Source organism: Catharus ustulatus, chromosome 12 (genome assembly GCF_009819885.2).
Source record: "Catharus ustulatus isolate bCatUst1 chromosome 12, bCatUst1.pri.v2, whole genome shotgun sequence".
NCBI classification, from domain to species: Eukaryota; Metazoa; Chordata; class Aves; order Passeriformes; family Turdidae; genus Catharus; species Catharus ustulatus.
The window spans coordinates 18097115-18119480 of NC_046232.1; the positions used below are offsets into that span (position 1 = coordinate 18097115).

At 43.4% G+C, this 22366-nt stretch overlaps 1 protein-coding gene across 1 annotated transcript in view; it reads right to left on the bottom strand.

Annotated features, from left to right (window-relative positions):
* Positions 1 to 221: 221 nt before the first annotated feature.
* ADAMTS17 (ADAM metallopeptidase with thrombospondin type 1 motif 17) overlaps positions 222 to 22366 on the bottom strand; it is a 159203-nt gene continuing 137058 nt past the window's right edge. The window contains exons 21-23 of the mRNA XM_033071032.1: positions 20137 to 20289; positions 7447 to 7624; positions 222 to 4498 (exon numbers count right to left, since the gene is read on the bottom strand). Of these exons, the coding sequence (XP_032926923.1) occupies positions 4347 to 4498; positions 7447 to 7624; positions 20137 to 20289 (483 nt within the window). The 3' untranslated portion in view covers positions 222 to 4346. The remainder of the gene's footprint in view (positions 4499 to 7446; positions 7625 to 20136; positions 20290 to 22366) is intronic.

The following is a 22366-nucleotide window of genomic DNA, read 5'->3' on the forward strand; positions in this document are numbered from 1 at the left end:
TCACTCCACCAAGTTCCTGGGTTTTTAGAGCTGCTTTGGAAAGATGCTGCTCCCACCTCCAAGTGCCCTTTTAACAAGAATTGGGCTGGAGTGGGATACAGAGGATGGCAGGGAGAGGATCCTACAGGTGTACTGACTGCAAAACCAACCTTCACCATGCTGGGGGGAGCTAAAGAGTACAAAGACTGGCTAGTGCCTACAACAAAGACATCCAAAACACATGGCACTGAAGTAATTCCATTTATTTCACACCAGGGGAGAGTGCAGCTAGGTTATGCAGATACCTTCCCAGTGGATGGGATGGTTTTGCTCCAATATAAACTTCCACATGCTCAGCACTGTTCATTGTCAGGGGGTGCCTGTGGAGCTCCACAGGCACAGCAAGAACAACCTTCCCCAAAGGCACTCTCAGAACATCCCTCTCCCCAAGCAGAAGCTCCCCCCTCCCCAGAGCCTGCCCAGGCACACACAGATATCCCAAACAGAGCCTGGCATTCCCCTCCCACACAGGAATTTCCTCCTGTTGTGTCACTGACCACACACCTGGCAAGGCATGTTCAGGTCTTAACATCCCTGTGCTTTGTTTTGCAGCCTGACCAGGACAAGACCCATCATTTCTTGTTTTGTTAGCACACTGAGAACTCTGAGGTGCCAGAATTTTACTGCCAAATGCCCTTTTACACCAACCACAGCAATTAAACAGTTGGCTTGGATTTAACCAAATCCCAGTCTCAGTCCAGTATTACACAGATGCACAATGTACCACTTACAGCTTCACTCCTTTCTCTTCATTTACATGCTGTTGGGTTTGCTTTGAATTATTGTTTCAAGTTCAGAAACCTTATTAAAGTTGTTATGGAAAAAATAAATTTATTATTCAACATATTCAATTTGTTCAAAATGGAATGATCCTCTTTTTTTTTTTTTTTGGCTTTCATTTACAACTGGTTCCATTCACTTGGACTGTTTTTTATCTTTTTCTATTTATAACCAGCACCAAGAAGAAAATTACCATGGATACAGTACATATGCAAATTAGCTAATGGAAAAATATATACATTTCACTCTGTAATGAGAAAACTTAAATGATATTATTGCCATGGAGAATATATCCCTGTATTATAATAAAATATCAAGCAATAATCGACTGCTAAGATTCTTTTCCACCAACAAAAAATAGCACCATACATGAGATAGTGAGAATCTACACTCAATAACACAATTGTGCAACTAGAAATGTACAGTACTTTAGTAACAGTACAGAGTATTGTTTACAATATGGAAATACCACCACTGTAATCAAAAGAGCATCAATCTCTTATGAACAACTAAGAAAAGTATTGTCATAGATACACTGAAACAAACAGCTTTTCTTTTCACCAGAATGTGGAACTGAGGGCAGAGCATAGCTGTGACTTCATTGTAAAGCTCCTATAAAGTGATAAAAAACAGAAGTGCAGGAATATTGAACAGATTTTTTTTTTGTTATTATTTTTCTGGCTGTTATGTGATGGGATGATTGTCACCATGTGAAGTAAGAGAATTGAAGAAAATGGAGCTGTGTTGTGCCATCAGTTCTTAATCAATGTTGGGGGGTTTGATTATAAAACATAAAAGGTTGATGCATGCTAATCTGTGAGCTGTGAGAGTGAGTGAGGTGGTTTTTTCTCAGTGCTCATAAGGTTGAAAAAAGACCCTTGTAAGCTCCTGTTTCCTTAGGCAGGACCCAGAACTTGGACCCAAGTGTCCTTTGGGTCCAGAACCCAGCAGACTGGGTCAGGCCACAGGTCTAACCAGCCTAGCACCCTGTTCTGGACAGTAGCCAGTAGTGAATTATTACTGAAAAACACAAAATCTAAAATCCTTCCTCTCCTATGTCCTACCTTTTGTCTAGAGAGGGTCATAGATCAGCACCAGAAGGAAAATGTTCCCTGCTGTGGAGAAGCACCTTTGATTCCCAGCAATGATAATTCACACAGTTCTGTCAAAGTAGCAGAGAAAATGTTGCCCATGAGAAGAAAAACAGCAAATTCCAAACCGAGTGAGAGGTCAGGGGACTCAGGGGTGGCTGTGGGGACAGGGAGGCAGCAAGGACAGTCCCAGTGTCACTGCAGGCTAAGGGGGAAACACCACTGTGAATTAGGAACATAAACCAAGTCTGTTTGATCTTTTGGAACTTTCTCATTAGCAGTTCTGCTACCTGTTATTTTGCCAAATTGAGTATCATCTGGTATTGTCTAAATCTTCCTGTCACCCTTGCCAGCAATTTTCCTTTGATTGCTAAGAACTTACACAACCTCTGGGCTGGACAACAGGGTGGGAATAACAAAAAAAGGAGGTTTAATCCTGATTATAAATTGCCAAAAAAAAAAATCCAGTACAACAAAAACCAAGCTGGAATCATTTCCCTGATAGAGAAAATCATCTGAGGCATTGGAAAGCAGATCTGTTTGAGACAGGCAATTGAGGAAAAAAGGTGTGCAAATGTGCCCTTGTGCATCAGGCCAGCCCTGTGCACATGCACTCGTTTGCACTAACAAGCACAGATGTAAATGTGAAGCCCACACAGGGTTTGTTGATGAACATTATCTCCCTGTGCTTGAAAAATTTAGCCCTTAATAAAATGCTAATAGGTTATTCCAGTGAGGTCCTGGATATGGAAAGAATTGTACTAAGCAAAAATTGCTTTGAAGACATGTTAGGTACTAAGAATCTTTATCCTTCCTTGCATTGACAAAAAGAGACAACAGCAACAAAGACAACCTGGGGCCAGGTGTGAGCTGCAAGCCAGCCTGGCCCAGGGCTGGGGGAGTGGCTGGGCTTGGTTCTGTGCTCAGCTCCAAGGAGTCCCAGAGTCACACAGCTCTAGGGCGAGTACAAAGCTGCAATTATCCAAAGGGCTCTGTTCCTGTCTCGAGGAGGGGGCTGAAACTCAACCATGGCCTTGGGCCCTGGCAGGGAAATGGTGCAAGATGTGATAGGGAGTCACTGATGTGTGTGACAAAGGAGGGGACAAGCCCTGCCCTGGGCAGAGCTCCTGTTTCAAGTCTCACATCACAGAGAGGAGTCTGGTTTAAAGTGCAGAGACATGGCAGAGTATTGTGTGTGCAGCACCTGGAAGTGCTCTGACAGCACCAAACCTGACAGCACCACAGAAGTGACACAGGGAGCATTCAAAGACAAGAGAGGAAATTCCCAATCCTGGAAAGCAATGGAAGTCTGAGCCCTCTGGCTTCCCACAAGCTCCAGGTTACACTTAAAATATCTTGCATCCCTGTCTAGTTCTGGTTATTCCAAAAGCTACATAACCTCAGCTGTGTAAAAGAGCCCAGAGATAGGAAACACCTGTTCTGCTCCCCACTACATCCTTTTCATAAAGATTGTTCCAAATTCGGTTTCTGTTCCAACCCTATCTGGTTTCACAGTCCTCTTCTAAGAACCAACAGTCTCATTATCTGATTGACTTCTAAAAATTGGAGAGAGCTTAGGCCAAGCAATCCCTCACTGAGCTCTACTGGATGAAATGATTTCTGGCTTCTCCCATCTCATGTAAATGGTTTAGATTGTTTAAAAGTAACTATCTACAGCTGTTAATAAGCTTCCATTTCATTAAGCTCAGAGAAAAATTAGGTTTCATAAAAGAAACTCTATTATTCTGGGGAAAAGACAGAGGATTGTTTTTTAAAATTAGAAGGAAAAGCACTCCTTATTAGTGGCTCTAAAAATATGACTTGGAATGTTGGATATAATTATACTGAGTTTTCTGTAGGAAATTCAGAGATGTCCATCCTCTGCTATCAGTTTTCACAAGCTTTTACAGAAAATCCTCTCCTTAAACTAAGCCTTTCATTTATGCATGTCCCTCCAAGCCCACTCTGCAGTGGAATAACTGCTGGGAATTGAAAACAACAGATAAAAGCCAAGATTAAAAGATTAAGTCATGTCTCTACCTTTGCTGAATTATTTTGCCAGAGGCCTTCCTCCATGGAGGTCCCCATAACCTTATCCAATGTAATCACTTTGCAACTCTTGTCCTTTTCCTTAATGGTAGCAAGCCATCCAGTGGCTGGTGATCTAATATATTAAAAAGGCATTAATGAAAAATGTGAGGATGTCAAAATATTCAGAAATGATTGGCTCCTTGAGATGACCCTTTCTGTGTGTTTTTTTAAGGTGGATGAGCAGATGACTTTGGTATCCAGTCTGTAGGATTAGTTTCAAGTCTCATTAGGTGTGCTTTGGGATCCACCACGCTGTAGCAACTCATGAAGTTCCAGTACTCAGACCTACTAGTCTGTGATTTACATACAAACAGCTGGAAGACTCTAAGGAGTGGCACAGCTTCATTAACTCTTCTGCTGCATCTTGTTTGCATAAAAGTCTCTGCAGGTCTGGCAGCAGCGCTGGTACCACCGCATGTCCTGGCACAGGTTCTTCTCACGGATCACCCTGCAGTACACTGTCCACTGGTCCCCCGTGCACTTGTAGGTGAGGGCAGCTTGGGAGGAGACAAGAAAGGAGAAACTGCCAGATTAGCCAGGGAACAGCACTGCAGGTGTGAGCAAAAGCCCTGCAGCTGAGGGGAGTGAGGGCCACGCTTGCTGCCGGCACTGGAGAGCAGGGATGCTCTCTCTACCAAGGCATCAGGCTCTTGGAAATGCTTCCTTCCTCTCCTGGACATGAATGGAGAGTGCAAACCTCCTCATGCTGCACCTATTCTGTCTCTGAGGCAAACAGGCCTGGATGAACAAAACATCCAAAGACAGCCCAGACTGAAGGCCATGAACTCCAGACTGCAGCCAATGGGATGGAGATGAATAAATCACACACCTGGCAAGAACACCTGAGACAGACCTGATCAGATGGGAGAGTTCACATAATGGAAACTAAGACACAAACAACACCAGGACTAGTATTTCAGAAGTGCAATGTCCCTCAGAGGTTGTGAAGGATGACAGGAAAGAAGCGACAGAATAAACCCCTCTGAATCTGTCGTCAATAAGAGACACTGGACACAGACATAAAAGTCAGGTGAGGTGAATTCTACACTTAGATATTTTTGGAAATGTTACCCAAGATAAAAAACCATTCTGAAGCAGGGACAAGGCAGCATGGGGTCTGTAGACTACTGGAATTGTTCTCTTTTTCTTTCCTTTGTTTTTTGCTGATGCTCCCATTGCAGAAAACGGAAAATTCCGTTTAAGGATAATCCAATTAGAATTGTTTATAAGCAAAAAGAGCAAAACACTCAATGATATGTCTTTCTACTAATATCAAATATCATTGTTTCTGGCCCTGGTGATTCCAAGCCTGGTTTAGAAACAAAAGCATCCCAAATTGCTTGCAGATTACTTCCAGCAGGGACTTGAGCCTCCTCAGTCTTCTAAACACACGAGCATTTTATTGCTTTGTCCTAAAACATGAATTAGGATGGATTTCTTGTCTCATCAATGTATCAAGGGCTTACTTCTCAAATGAAATGTTTTTCTTTTGCTATGCTCTTAGTGCTAAAATATCTGGGAAGTACTCTCATACCAAAAGAGGTTAGAAACCCCTCAGCACGAGTGCATTTGCAACAATGTAAGTCCCCATTTTGTTTTAAAATGTTTGGTAAACTTTGGGGAACAAATTCCAGTTCAGAAGCTTAAAGTCCAGTCCCAGTTGAAGCATTATTTAATACTGGACAGCACTATTCTCTATTATTTAGCAGCTCTGTGTTTTCATGTGTGTTAGAGGTTTCTTAGCCTGTTAGATCAGCTCAGCTGTGACAGGAGGCTGCTCTTTCTGGTAACCTCTTGTTTACAACCCAGCCTCCTGTATCTTGTACCCATGAGGCTGTGTCAGTGTAGCTGGTGTCTTCATTTAGCTTCATCTTACTGGTGATGATGATGTGTGAAATGCAAAGGAACCAACTTAGTTCTTGGAGCTGTGGTGGAACACACAGGGCTGAAGTTTAGAAAAATATATTCTTAGTACATTTATATTTTTATTCCCTTATAAATCAAGGAAATACAATGTGGAAAATCATGAATTTGTATTAACAGAGGCATTCTTGACTAGTGGCATGTCTTAACTACAGTGTTAAGGTGTTTCAGGAAACAAATGGTTATCACCATATTCTCATCTCAGCCAGGGACACAAGGAATGCAGGGAGGGTGAGGAGGAAGACAGTGACAGAAAATCACAGGGTTTACACAAGAGGCTGGATGCTCTCTTGCCCCCCTGGGCAAATCAATCCATCAAACCACCTGTCAGGGTCATGCATTTTCTTGGAGCACGATGAATTAATGATCGTACTTCACACTCACTGCAGCACAGGCAGCTTGTGGAAGGGTTTGTGATGGAGCAAGATGCACCTGCCAGGTCCCCCACCTCTGTGATCCATCCATCCATCCACCATCCATCCATCCATCCATCATCCATCCATCCATCCATCATCCATCCATCCATCCATCCATCCATCCATCCATCCATCCATCATCCATCCATCATCCATCCATCCATCATCCATCCATCATCCATCCATCCATCCATCATCCATCATCCATCCATCCATCCATCATCCATCATCCATCCATCATCCATCCACCTATCCATCCATCCATCCATCCATCATCCATCCATCCATCCATCATCCATCCATCATCCATCCATCCATCCATCCATCCATCCATCATCCATCCATCATCCATCCATCCATCCATCCATCCATCATCCATCCATCATCCATCCATCCATCCATCCATCCATCCATTCATCATCCACCCATCATCCATCCATCCATCCATCCATCCATCCATCCATCCATCCATCCATCCATCATCCATCCATCATCCATCCATCCATCCATCATCCATCCATCCATCAATCCATCATCCATCCATCATCCATCCATCCATCCATCCATCCATCATCCATCCATCATCCATCCATCCATCCATCCATCCATCCATCCATCAATCCATCATCCATCCATCATCCATCCATCCATCCATCCATCAATCCATCATCCATCCATCATCCATCCATCCATCCATCATCCATCCATCCATCCATCATCCATCCATCCATCATCCATCCATCCATCATCCATCATCCATCCATCCATCCATCCATCATCCATCCATCATCCATCCATCATCCATCCATCCATCCATCATCCATCCATCCATCATCCATCCATCATCCATCCATCCATCCATCCATCCATCCATCCATCCATCCATCCATCATCCATCCATCATCTGTGTGTTCCTGCTGCTCTCTCAGCCCCCTCCTCTGCCAAGCCCTCCAGCTGGGCACAGCCTCAGGCAGGGCTCAGACAGGACCCACCCACACCAGACCTTTACTCTGGAGTCTGCCTCAGCCTCTCCCAGTTCCTGGCCCTGGACAATCCCTGCAGCACCCTCTGGGCAGCTGGCACCTTCCCCCAGGCCCCTGACTCACCAAGCCTGGGTGAGGTGATGGTGTTGACGTTGATCTTGTCGTTGCAGACCTCCTGGTGGCACTGCCTGTAGGCTGCAGGCTTGGCCAGGGCCGGGCACTCGCTGCCGTGGCGCCCGGTCACTTTGTGCATGCACTGCACCACGCGCGACTGCAGCCCCTTGCCGCACGTCGAGGAGCACTGCAGGAGAGAGCACACAGGGTTCCACATCACATGGACACCAAAAATCACTGCCAGAGGAAAGGCTGCAGCCACTGTGGTGCTGAGGGCTCATCCTGGCAGCCAGGGACTCTCCACGTGGCTGCTGTGCTGTCCAGGATGGTTTTGCACCTTCAGGAGTGCTGTGAGCAGAGGAACTCTCCTGGCACAAGGAAGGAACCTGTTGTGTTTCTGCCCTTAGTTCACCTACTCTGACTGTCCCCTGTGGATGCCCATGAGGTTCAAGCAAAAAATGCAATTCCCCCCACCAGTCATGAAGAAGCAAAGCTGAAAAATGTGTAATGCTTAATCATGGACCAGCAGCTTCCACCTCCCTCTCCGTGAGGGATCTGGTGGTACCTGGTTTAAAAGCCCTCTCCAAGACTGGGATGGTCTAACAAGGCTTCCTCCACAGCCAGGCACTGACATAAGATAAATCTCAGGATTAAGGGAGAGGCTGGCAGCTCCTGCATGCCCAGACCTCTGAAAAGCTCTGTTCTGGAGAGAACACATCAGGTATTCCAGTACTCACTCCCATCTCTCCCTGCTAACTGTCTGGCACTTGCCTGTCCTCCTGGGAGCAATTGCAAATTTTACTCATGAGTTTTGGCTGCTATTAGCCAGGAGGCCCAGCCTGTTCATATGCTCTCTTTGTTGTCATACAATCAGAGTCCCTCCCTCTCCCTCCCTCTTCCTCTGGCCCAGTCACTTGTGATTTACAATGTCCTACTTGCACGCTGTTCAATTTTAATAAAGCAAACACAGTGAGCACAGGGAGGTGCAGCAGCTGGAGTCAATAAAAGAACCTTGTATTTAACATAAAGAAACAATGGCTTGCAAGACTTGGGTAAGATTCCTGTTTCTGCTAAAGCCACACACAAGCAAACCATGGGGGAGAGGAGAAGGTGAGGGAAAGCCCAGGAGGTACCAATAGAATGATGTAAAAAAGGTCATGTTTTCTGTCTTTTGTTGTTTGTCCCCAAATCAGGACATTGGAGCTTTCTCCCTGAAAAATACCATCACCTCAGAGAGGTAATTCTCAAAAGAGAGATGCCAAACATTGCAGAGGTTCAGGAGATGGGCACCACTGAGGCTGGACTGAAGTCCAGGTACAAATCCTGTGTGTGCAGTGTGGATGAGACCCAAATCCAAGGGCAGAACATGTGGATGCACACAGGGCCCCACCTCTACATCCAAGGGGAGTGAAAACAGCAATGCCATGGTCATTCTGGTCTGGAAGTATCACAAGAAACCCCTGCTGTTTGGGCTTTTTTTTCTTTACAATGTTGAAGTTCAACACAGCAGTTTATGACAGATATTTTTACACTTTGATTTTTCAGGTGTTCAATTTACATAAAAAATTGATCACTGTCAAATAATACCTCAACAGTGGTTATAGTACTTAGGATTATGCTGAATGAACCCTTCTCCTGTCCTACAGTGAGCTCTTCCAAAAATCAGGAATTAAAGTCCCTGACTTAAATCCCCTTCACAATGTGAATTTATGCAGTGAGATCTGGGCATTACATTAGTTTTGTGCTTCCCTCAGCTCCTTCCCAGTGCCCTCAGTGACTTCCACAGCCTGGAAGCCAGTCAGGCATGGCCACTGGATTTAAAGTGAACTATTTTCATCCTGATAAATGCAACTATTAGGCCCTTCCACTTCACCAGTCAAATGCAACCTTTAATCCTCAGGATTTCAGTGGCACTTTTAGTCTTCACAGTGCTTTACTAACCTTAATCCTCCCCAAATTCTTTGCTTTGGAAGGGGAATTGTACATCCATTTTGTGAACAGAATTGCTGTTATCACACAGGCATTAAATAACTCAGGCCATGGGCTTCCTTCACATGATTGTTACAGCGAGCCTGAAACCTCTGTCTCTGGCTTTTAAGCACTCCCTGTGCTCTTAACAGGGGGAGAAAGAAGGGAAAAGAGGATGAAAACAGCATTTTTTTCCTAAGGTGAATTAGGTTTTCAGATACCAACACACAAACACTCACCTACCTTTGTCTGTGCTCCTGCCTCTGCATTTGGTAACCAGCAAGGAGGGCAAGCAATGAAAGTTTTTTCCACAGACACTGCCAACTTCAATCCTCAGACAAATAACAGCAGAGCTTTTGCCTGAAGCAGTTTTATTCCTTCTCCTGGGAGACTGGGATCATCACCTATGCTATGCAATTAGTTTTTCACAGCCAGCAAGACAGATTTTAACATCTTTCTTGAACTCTTTAGGGCTTGGCAGCTAGAGGAAGGTTGGACATCTGGCTTATTTTAAGACGAAATTTTCAACTCAGTACTTGGATAGTTTCTTTCCTAGGAATTTCAATAGGAAATAGGAATAGATACAAAATACATACAAAGGGGGAATTGTTACTCATGCTGCACTATGAGAAGAGGACATCATTAAAAGAGGCATAAAAATCCAAGTGCAACTGCACAGCAAATTCTCATAAATACCTTCTCCCCTTCTCTGGATAGCTGAATGCACTGCTATGGACTCTCTGTTCCCAAATGTTTGTGGAGCAAGGAATCATACCCACAGAACAATTTCCAGGGCTGGATTCACCAGAGAAGACCCACCAGCAATCTGCTTCCTCTGGGAAGCTGGGGCTGGGACAAGGGGTGAGCAGAGATGCTGGTGCCAAAGAAAGAAGTGGATTTTCCCTTCCACCAGGCACTGCCAGTGGTGTCACTGTCACAAAAATGTATGTGCAAAATGCACAGGGTTTAACCATAATGCCCTAAACTGACAATACCAGCACTGGAAACTGGAAATCCACCCCCATGCAAAGATCAAAGGGTTGTTCAGCACTGTAAAATACAGGTGGTTAATAAACAGCTACAAAAAGCGAAGCTAATGAGAGCCCCAGTTCAAACACTGCTTAGGAAGGCAAAAGCAAGACAAAAATGCCTCCATTCACATTCTTTGGCAGTAACATGCAAGCCAGTGGGGATATCCAGAAGGAAATAAACTCACAAATTGTCAAGGCAGCAGCTGCATTCAACAGCTTAAAGAAGATTTACTCACTGAAAAACTCTAACCTTAGGAGCAAGCTATGATTTTTCAACTGGAATGCTATTTCCACCTTAGGATACTGATATGAAAGTTGAAATCTAGCAAAGGTGCTGACAGATGTCTAATTGCTTTGAAAGCAAATGCCTCAGGAGAATATTAGGTATTAAAATAGAACAAATTTATAGAAAGTGCTGAGATCTGTCAGGGCCCTCATCAACTCCTGGTCTACAAAAGATAGCCAGAGAAAAAGAGAGGAATAAGAATTATTTAAGCCAGGGTAGGGCTGTTGTTGGTCAGCACAGCAGAGTCCAAAGAATCCCCTGTTGAGACATAATGGGGCAGAAAAAGGTACAGATGTACCAGCACTGAGACAGGTTCAGGACTGAATGGGATAATGGGATAATGGATCATTGCTGAGGGCTCCTGCAAGGCTGGGATGCATTTCAGACCCCAGGACACCTTCAGAAATGGTACTTTTCTAACCTCTAAGGCATAGATGTAATTTTCTTTTTTTTTTTTTTTTTGGTAAGAGACTTCCCAGCAGGAGCAGGAGGTCACAGCATCCCTCCAGCCAATCCTGAGCACACTCCAGCATGGACAGGGCTGATCTGTCAGAGGGAGATCCAGTTCTACACGACTGTCACAACTAAGCTGCAGGCAAGATGGGGTTTTCTCTTTATCCATCAGTCTGTAGCCATCTGATGCTTAAAGACACTGGTTTGTCCCCAGTTTGCTGGTAGGTGCTGAAGCCAAGGATAACACCATGGCTAAAGCTCCAATATTGAGAGATAGAGTCATGCTTTACTGACTTCAGAGTTCAAGCATTCAAGGCGTTAGGGCAGAGTGTTTTTCCCCTCGGGGGTCTTATTTCTTGCCTCTATGAAAGTCAGAAAGAAAGCAAGACAAGTTCCTATTAAAAACATTCTAACACAGCATCTGAGATGAATGACAAAGGTCCTGTAATTGCTCCCTTCCCGGGACCTTAATAGCACACACATGTGTGCTCTGAAAGCCAGTGCTCCACACACCTTCACATCAGGCTTTTTATGAGGATCACTCATTTAAACCCCACAGTTCTAGCTGAAAAGCAGCGTGCAATGTGCTTTCATAAACACCAGGTCAACTTTCACCACAGCATCATGCTAAAGAAAGAAATATCTGTCTTTTCACTGATAAGATCTAATTAGCCCAAAGCAAACTGTAAGCTGTTTTTCAAGCTTCCTCGTTCTTTTCTTTTCTTTTTTTTTTTCCTTCTTCTTTTTGAACCCCAGATCTGTAAAAGAACATATCTGGTCTTGCTTACAACAATCTTTCATTTGGAAACTTTTGTGAAATGACTGATTTGTTTAATTTAACCAAGAAGAAAAAAAAAATGCATACCCTTCTGACTGAGTATGGGAAGAAACAATAAATTATGGCAGCAAATGCTCGTGGCTGATGTGACAGTATCTTAGCAGGAAAAGAGAAGCAATTTTTGCAAACTGCCTACAGCTGTACTTTCAAACTGCACGACCCCAAGGAACAAGACCTGACCAGCACATCCAGCATGTCTCACTGCATCATTAAGCTTGGCTTTGATATTCTGAAAAGTTCCATTGTGTACAGAGAGTTCAGAGATTAAAGGCTGAACACATGAATATTCTGGGTAGTGACAGTGCCCCTAAAGTACATCCAGGTGGATGCTGATGAGAAAATGCCATTTAATCCAATATTCCAATCAGGCAGAATTTACTTCTCATGAGGTTTCAAACTGGATTTGAAGACCAGGCTCAAGCAGAGCTGTGAGGTGATACAGAGCTGCCCATAGGGGACCATTTTCTAGCAGGTCACCTACTGCACTTGTGCAGTGTTTGGATCTGTGGTAGGAAGTGGAAATACTCCAGAGCTTATTCTACCAGGACCTGATGGTGAAAAACACCAAATGCAAAAGGCACAATCAAAGTAATTTCAAATAGCCTCAGCAGTAATGGACAGCTATGGGATCACAGAACTCAGGCTGGATGCTGGAGAATCCCCCCTGCTCCTACAGCACTGTGAGCTGCTTGTGCTGAGCCAGGCTCTCAGGGCTCTCATGAGCTCTATTCCCACCCTGACTCCAGCCCCAGGTGCTATCCTGAGAGAATATCCTGGGAACTGAAGCCCCACTGAATGCATTATTAGTTACTATTATTCATCAATGATCAATGCTCCCCCAATGCAATTTATTAAAGAAAGTAATTAAAAACTAAGGACTCTTTGGGATTTTTTAATTTCAGCAAGAGGCTGCTCATCTCTCATTCAGTCCTGCCTGAGCATTTTCTGGACATGGAGCTACCCAGCTTTGACATGTGTGATGCTGGCTAACACTGTTCCATCTCTCTGCACAGTCAGATTGATACTCATTGCTCCTTAAAGGTGTTCTGGGAGGTTGTCACCTTAATGCCTTGGTAGTCATTATAAATCTCAAAATGTTATTGCAAAGACTGCAGAATTACAGCAGTCCCTGCTAGCAGTACATATTGTGTGCTGTAAGTATTCAAGGGGAAAATCCTCTTCAGACAGGTACTACAGGGTTTAAATGGTGAATTACTACTCCCCATATTTTCAAAAACATGATCCTGGACACTGTAACATCTCAGAGCAATTCAGAGAAAATGAATGCAAATACTTGAACAGGCTTGTCTTTCACTTTTTTCTTTTTCACTTTAAAAAACAAGAGTAAAAAAAATCACAATGCAATTTCATTTCCAATCCACTGGTCTTGGTGGAAGACTTTAACTCTCCATCAAAAAAAAATGCACTTAATGGACCAGGCTTTTAAATAAAAATATAAAAAAAAAAAGAGAAGTCACTCTTCCAGTTAATAGTATCACTGGAGGCTGTATTGGAATATGAGACAATAACACTGTGGCAGAGCCTGCTCCACTTCAAACAAAGCACTGATTAATCTGATCTTTTTGCAGCACATTCTCCATTACTACAGAACCTTCACAATAATTTGTACAGTGGATGTTCCCAGAAAGCCCAGTGGAGATGAGCTGTGCCATCTGTTGTGCAAACAAGGAGCAGTTGGGAAGGCACAAACAGGACTTGGTTTCTGGAGCCTGCAGTGCCCAGGGGAAGGACATGGGCAGCACTACACTCAGCATCTCTTCCCTCTCCATGCCCAGCTCCCAACTGGAGCTGCATCCACTGGGGCTGGCTCTCAGCCCCAGCCTAGGCACAGGTTTGACCTTGTTTTAGTGCCATTATGCAACATTTCCACCTCTGCCCACAGCTAAAGACATTCCACAGATGTGGGGACAGACAAAAGGGTGGGGTTCATCTCACTGAACCAGCCCCTTCAAATTCAAGAGTGTCCCTGGCTGGTAAAACCAATTTTGGGCCATTTGATCTCATCTCCTGTAGGGAGGGGTGTTTTGAGATTCAGCTGTTGGCAAGGAAGGCTCTGGTTTGCACATCAGTGATCGTGTGCCAGAGTCACAAACCGCAGGGAACCACAAGTCAGAGCAGTCCATGGGGCAGCACTTAGCTTTAGGACAGATGCTCTGGCTCCTGGCCATGTCTAGGACCACAGAAGCAGGGAATTCAACTACCAAAGCTTGTTGGATCCTCTCCTTTCCCACCCAGCTCCATCACCTTCTGGAGAACAACTGAGATGCACCAGGGACTGGTGAGAACCTTCCAGAGCTGCTGAAGGCTCATGGGCAGCCAGAAATCACAAAGCTGTTCAGTGGCAGGGAAGGCTTTGTCAGCTCTGATGTGCCACTGCAGTTTTAAGCTACCACAGAGCTCAAACTGCAGAGTTTTCTCTCAATCCAACAAGAGAAGTTATTTTCTCCAAAGCAGAAGAAGATGAACTTAGTTCTAACCTTTATGAAGAATAACCAAGTTGTCCATACCTTATCATAAACAGATGTTGGGTCAAGCCATGAATTCATAATGAATGTCAGAACAAAGGGCAGTTTTGCTTCTATATTTATAACAGCTTTGAATACACCTCTGAAACCACAGCTGTCGTTGATTTACTCTTCTTATTATGTAATATGAATTAATCATTAAAAGTGAGGCACATAGAGGATTTTGTTGATGTTCCCAATCATTTGGAGCTTGGAAAATATGCCTTCCTGGCACTGGGAGATTGTAGAGTATTTAAAAAAAAAAAAGCCCCAAAACCCAACATGTTTTTTGGTGTACTGCAAGGCTGGGGGTTTATCTCCCAGAGAATAAGACCTCCTGTAATCCTGCCAAAACAATTAATTTGCAATTACAAATCCTTGTTACCACCCACTGTGATGAATGACTGCTGATCTTCAGCGTGAAGCACCTCAATGTCTGGCACAAAGCCAGTATTTTTCTTATGGGAAATTAGATTCTTTTTTCCTCTCCCTACTGTTAATGTCCTCCTGGGAGGAGAATCCATCTCCTGCATTTCACAGGCTCAGCAAGTTCTGGAAAGGAATTGGCAACTCTGGATGCCCAGGGAGGGCAGGTGGCTATGGGGGATTTTTCAGATGTGCTTTATCACTATTGACACTCTTTGGCAACAAGAATATTGTTTAAAATGACACTTTGCCAAGCTTATCCTTACTGGTGCTTTCCAGTTTCTGGAGTGTACAATCTCTCTGAATCCAGTGAAAGTTGTGCCAGGTGGTTATACAAGATGTGAAGTGGTAGAAATAGATTTTTCCTCTACTTTCTCTGCTAGTTGAAGCTCAGCTTGATGTGTCATAGATTTGCTTTCTCCTGAGAGCACAAATCTGTGATGGCTCCTACCCAAGACCCAAAGATTCTGCAGAGCCCACCAGGTCAGATCCTGCTCTGCATGGCATTGGCATAAACCTGCATTAACTCAAGTGCCTGAATTAATCTGGGTTTACCCTCATGTAAGAGAGACTGATATGTGACCCAGTGTGCTGAGTGAGATCCTTGGCCCCTGGCCAGTGGGTTGGAGGGAAGAATGAAAGACACTTACCCTGGATTTACACTGGGTTATCTGAGATTAATACAAGCCTTAGTATTTACAGAGCACCTACTGTAACTGCAAAGAAAAAAATATGGCAAAGCCAACATGCTACAAGGCCTCTATGTGTCTTTCTTCTTCTAAAATTCTTTTCATTGGGCTAGGTAATATAATAGGTTAATAACCTAAATTGTTGCCTGAGGGACAGAAGTTGCATATTTAAACTTCCACCCACAGAGCTGAAAATGCCCCTTGTGAAAGTCAGAGCTAATGATGGAGCTTTGTGTCTGGCTTGTAATTCCACCTTCCTTGATACACCACCAGTGAAATGGAAAATAGTCAAAAATGAAACTGGGAGCCCTGAACCATTCTGTGCTATTGGCTCCAAAACAGAACTTTAGTCAGGACAGAATTTAAGGCATGTGAAAGAAACATTTAAGTAAAACTGGAAATAAAGAAAAATCCATAAAAATCTTGTGGAGAATTGCTCCTGCTATATAACCTTGCCTCCTCAACTATAACTTGGAAGAGTCCAAAGGACAACTGGAGGAAAGGAACTTAAAAAATATAGCTTTGGTCCTACAGAATTAAAGAATTACTAAAGTTGGGAAAGACCTCCAAGGTCAAGCCCAGCCTTTGACCAAACACCACCTTGCCCAGTAAACTCTAGCACTGAGTGCCACATCTGCTTGTTTTTTTGAGCACTTCCAGGGACAGTGACTCCACCACCTCCCTGGAGAGCCTGCTCCAATGCTTAACCACTCCTCCAGTGATGATTTTCCTGACATCCAACCTGAACCTCCCTTGTGCTGTCTCTGGTTGTCTGGGAGAAGAGCCTGACCCTCACCTCAACACAACCTGCTTTGAGGTGGTTGTGGAGACAATAAGGTCTCCCTGGGCCATCTTTTCCTGCTACATCACTGCTGGAGCAGCAGGGGAGAGAGCTGAGGACAGGGGGCAGCCCCTGGTGCTGCTGTCACCTTCAAGCACAGGATCTGTGTCACCACCACCAATCACCAACACCCCCAGCTCCCTCCATCATCTGGGACATTTCCATTGGCTCCAATGCCAAGTGCAGGTCCTGCAGCTGCTCCTTCCAGCACAGCCTGGGGCAGGGAATGGTGTGGAGCTGGGCTGTGTGTCCTGCTCAACTGCCCAGAGAGCCACACACATAAAGACACGCTCTGTTCTTGCAGGAATGTAATCCTCGACGTAAAGTTTGTCAGCAAAAACATAATTCACCGTGAAAGAATGAACTACTGTCTTGCTAAAGCATCAAGAGGCACATTTTCAGCAGTCTGGGAGTCTGAGGCAAGTGTTGGGAAACTGAGCAACCTGTGTTTGTTCCTCTGAGCAGCACAACTACAACAAAAATGTAAAAATGCTTCCAGTGCTAGAACATTTAACAGCTCAGATTTCAAACAAGGAGGAACTATTTCAAAGCAGAACGAGTGTATGAGATGTTTGTTTCTTTAGCTGAATGCAAACTGGATGTGGAATTTCCTCTTGGAAGAAACAACTGAATGGGAGATGACTTGGACTCCCTTTTATATATTGCATCATGTACAAAAAAGGATGATATAATGAATTACAATTCTGAAGAATCCAGGCAAAAATACAATAATTATTTCAGGTTAACACCTTCAGTGGGTCTTGCATTGTGTAATTCATGTTTCTATTAGGTTTGAAGACTCTGGGGCCAAGAACAGTTTAGTTATGAAACTTGTATCACCAATGTTGAGTAAAATGCTAAAAAAATACTTACATCTCTTTAAGATAATGGGTTTAAAAGAGAAATGGCAGCAGTGGAGAGAAGCTCCAAGTTTAGTAGCAGTGGTAACAGAGGTTTAGTAACAGAACAACTCTGTCTTTAGATTTCCTGTTCAGTCTGTTAATCTCAAACACTGGGCCCACAAAGGCAAACTCAGAGCCATTTAAAATAACTTTACAGACCTGCCCTTATGTGTTTGCAAAGTGAACTGGATATATCAGTCCCTTGTGCAACACTTCAAACATGCTGCAAATATATTAAGAATATACAAACATGACAATTAGCTCCAAATGCTTTCCACAGCTACAGGACACAGCAAGGACCAGCTGCAAATAAACCTGACAGAAAATGGGATAAAATCCCTCTTTTTTCAGGTATGGATAATGGCTACAGAGCTGCTGCTGAGTGGATGGGGTTTGGCTGCTGGGTCTCAGATCAGCATTGGCCTCGTCTCCAGCTCTTCCACATGGGAGCTGAGGACATAAAATCACAATTTGCCTGGGGTAGGTATGCAGGTTTTGCTGCTGCTGGGAGCTCCTTAGGGAGCTGATTCACCTCCTCATGCACTTTCTGTGTATTTTACAAATACTGCCACTACTAACACAGAAATAACACTCTGTCATGCCACCCAACCAGCCTGCTCTATTTACAAGTTGTATCTGGGTTTGACTTTTTAGATGAGGTTTTCCCTCTCTCTTACATGACTTCCTGGCATCTTCAAAGAGGATCTTGGTTTGGGAAATTAAGGATCAGAGGCCAAGTCACCAGGCAAGCTGTTTGCACATGAAGCATCAAAGCCCATTATTTTAATCTGTGATAATTAGCACTGTTAGTTAAATCGTGCTTCCCTGATGCTTCTCAACAATAAGGAACAAACGCACAACACATTAATTGCACAAAGTTGTTGCTTGTTCTGAGATCAATTTGTATTAACAGAAAAAGTTTCCATCTTACTCAGCAAAGCTCTCTCACAGTGACTTTTACAGGGCTGGGAACAAATGTTTAACAGTGGAATTTTGCCTTGGAAGGATGGATTTTAAAGAGCTCACTAGAAGCTAATGACTACAGACTTTGTGTTTGTCCTTAAAGGAAGAACTGTTTTAAGCCAGAGTTGCTGATAGCTGTAAAGGCTCCCCTCCTAAGTTCAGGCCCTCTATTAAATCTTCTGGATCCTCATGATGAAAATCCCTCACTCAGGATTTGTGAAGAATTGAATTCCACACCAAATATTTCAGCTATCTGGGTTTTTGGAACAATACATTTTCTTCTAAGAATTGTACCTACCCTTTTCTAGCAATCTCTACCCATCTACTCAGAGAATAAGAATCTAATTGTGTGACCTAAGTGTCCAGTCAGAATTAACCAATATGTCTAGAATTTTAAATGCTCATTACAACCCAAATCTAAGTCCAAGAACATCCTGCTGGACTCACACAGGGTGAAATTCCTGGGAAGCAGAACACTGGCACAAGCTCCCTGCAGACAGAAGCAGGTCACATATGCAGCACACAAGCTTTTGTGCCCTCCTGCACAGGAGTGATCCTGATCCTGAGTTGAGAATCACAAATAACAAGTGATTTTGCACTGATCCTGCCCTGCTCACATGCAGACATGAAACCCATCAAACAACACTGTTTACTGTGACCCATGATTGCAGCCCTCCCAGCAGTGAGCCAATGTCTTTATCAGATTGGAACTGTTCACACAACACCAAACTTTCAATCCATGTCATCAGTGAACACACAATTATTTCATATTCCTCCCTATCAAGAGAATCCGGGTTTTTTTGCATGCCAAAATGTTTTAGTGTTCCACAAATAAATAAATAAATAATGTTATTTCACCTGTTAACACATGGGGACTGTTTGTTTTGGCCATCTTGCATGGACTCTGAGTGCCAGGTTATGAATAAAATAATGTTCAATACTGTAAACATCTTGTGACATAAATTCCTGGCTCAGCACAAATACAGACACTCTGTATGTGGCAGGTTCTTCCTGCATTCTCCAGCACTGACACCATTAAATTCATGTATCTATGACAGAGTATATTCATAATTGTAATTCCTAAATAAAAATGCAATCACAGATAAGCCAATTTGCCCATCCTGGGCCTCTGCTTCACTGGATTTTGCTTGCTGGAGTTTGGGTTTTTGGAAAGCAAAGTGCAACTACTGTATCCCAGAGGTTTCTGCACATGCCGTACATTCCAGAACAGAAAGTAGGTTTTCTGTTTAAAGAACAGCACAGTTAGAAAGATAAGATAAAACCAAACTGGAATATAATATTGCTGGGAAATTTTAGTCCTTTATGCAAACACTAAGTCAGTAATGTAAAGGATGCTTTCTGAACAACACTGGCAAGGGTTGAGTTTCTCACACTGCCAGGCCTCCTTCCCAAGCAAAACCTTGTATTACTTTAAGGTCAGAATGCAAATACAGAGCAGAGTCTGCATTCAGGAATTAATTCCACTGATATCACTGGAGAAACAAAGTTCAGACAGACCTAAGTGAAGGTAAGCTCCAGCCCTGAGGAAGGGACTGATGGTTTTGGCTCTGCCTTTAAACTCAAGCCTTTCTTTCATTTCAGGAGGTTGGAGTCTAGGACTGGCCTATGTGTGTAGGTCTCAGGTACCCTGAAAACCAGTTATACCTTTGCTTCCTAAATATTTAAACTGCAAATTAATGCAGACAGCACATGGGAGCTCAGCAACCTGAACATCTTTGTCCTCAGAAAGAAAACACCAAGAAGTGTTTGCTGTTACCTTGGACCAGTCTCCTGTTTTCCACTCATAACAGCCTGTGTGATCCTCACACTCTTCCTCATCTCTTGGCCTGGTGGCTGCATCACATTTGCCTTGGGAGTTTGTGCACGTCACTGTTCTCTTCTGAATTCCCCTGCCACAGTCTGCTGAGCACTGCAAAAAACCAAGGGTTTGGTTTTTGTTACATGGTGCTTAGAAATGATGGCTTTTATGTTGGTAACACAGCTCAGAGGGAAAGCTGGGGTTAGGAACGCTGAGGAAAATGATAATCCATAAGATTTTATTACAATAATCTAAGCCACTCATACATGAGTAATTTGAAAAGCATGATGACTGCTTATGAAATCTTTTACTTTTGAAAAATGGCAATTCTGAAAACCAGCCTTCTTTGAAAAATCTCAGCAGGCTTTTTGCTAGAATTGGTGCCACTAAATTTTGTGTTGAAGAGCTCCTCATTCATACTGAAGGACACACACTGAGGTTCATACCCAGAACTGCCACAAAAATGATAAATGGTGGTGTTAAATGTAATTTTAAATCACAGTAGCATGAGACCACTGTTATAAACACATTTCTGCAGTACAGTTTGTGCATATCATGGCAAAGTCACAATTCTCACACGTTCTCATGTGGAACACACACATCACGTTCACATTTTGATTTGCCATCACTATCTTACTTCTGAAAAACTCTAACAAACATTCACTGAGTGAGCACAAATGATCCACAAATGTTTTTGTGCCTGGGCTCTGTGGAATTAGCATCTAAAGAGCAGGGATATCTGGTCACTCACTTGTTATCTTTGCCAATGGCTGGAAATTCTTGTTTAATGAAGAATTTGTCTTGATTTTCTCGGCTGTATGAGGTGGGAAAAGGACACTGGCATGAACGGAACCCAAATTTCTGTTTTCAATAAGCAGTTTGATAATAGAGCACCTGCTGTCACAGCCACCTGAGTCCTTGTCACCACCCCTGAGCACAGCCAGCCTGCCTGCTCCTCATTCTCATGCCACTGCAGTGGTTAAGAGTGAGAAATTGTCTTGCAGAGCCACTGGGGACAGGTGGGTGGAGAAATGATCTATGTACCAGCTGAGATAAAAACTAACCTCCTCTGGCATGTCAAGTTCTGCCCTTCAGGGGGCCAGCAGGGAAAAGACAGTTGATTTGACACTGAATAAATAGTGAAGATATGAGATATTCTGTGAGGTCTTTTGAACATGTTCCAAGAAGCTTCTCCATCCAGGGGGTCTATGCTGGAAACAAGCATCAGCTTGATATAAATTACATCAAATGGACAAATCTCAGCATGCCTGTCTAACCATCTTAAAAACACAATCCAGGCAGCTCTGACCTGCTGGCCTTGTTAAGGACATGAGTGACAAGCGTTTATGAGCTGGCAAGCAAACAGACATGCCTTTAAATACTTCACAGCACTACAAAGTGACTTCTTGAAAATCTGGGAAACCTTCCACTTAATTTACTGTGTGCTGCTCACGGCGTGACCCCCTTATGGATGTAACATCTTTGTAAGGAGCACAATCTATAGTTCTGCTAAGACAGGGGGATGAATTCTTCCCAGCTTTGCAGAATTCCACAAAATGTTTTCCTGGACTGCTCAGAGCACAAGGCTTGCCAGAGATCCCAGGCTGGAGCTCTCTAAATGGTACCTTAAAGCCATGAATTTGCCCCAGGTTGGGTAGACTTTCCCAAATTATTTATCATTTTCTCCAGGGTGGACTCCTCAGGGTTGCACTGGTTCATCTCAACCTACAAAGCTCAATATATAAAAATCTTTGGAAGGGTCCAAATGACTCGAAGTAAATCAAGCTGAAGTGGGAGTATTTTTCACAGTAGGAGAAATCTCTAGGTGGGTTTTACAAGCAAGTCTGGGAAAAACACCAACTGTTTGTTCTTCCCACAGCTTTTAAGTCATTCACAGATTAATACTGCATATACTTTCCTAGACAAAACAGCATGAGCAAGGAGGTTTCCAACAGATCTTTGGTGGTCACATATAAATCACCCTCTTTAAGAGGTTTTTTTTTCCTTTCCTCAAGTCATCTGTTTTCATGAAGAGTTTCCTAATACATAGATTTTACAGGGAGTCCACAAATTAATATACACAGTTTCTGTGTGTCCACTCCAGATCATTAAGTCTTATTTTTTTAACAAAATACTTTGTCAGAGCCCATGAGGCTTTGCAAAGGAGCAACACAACTTTGCAGTTAAG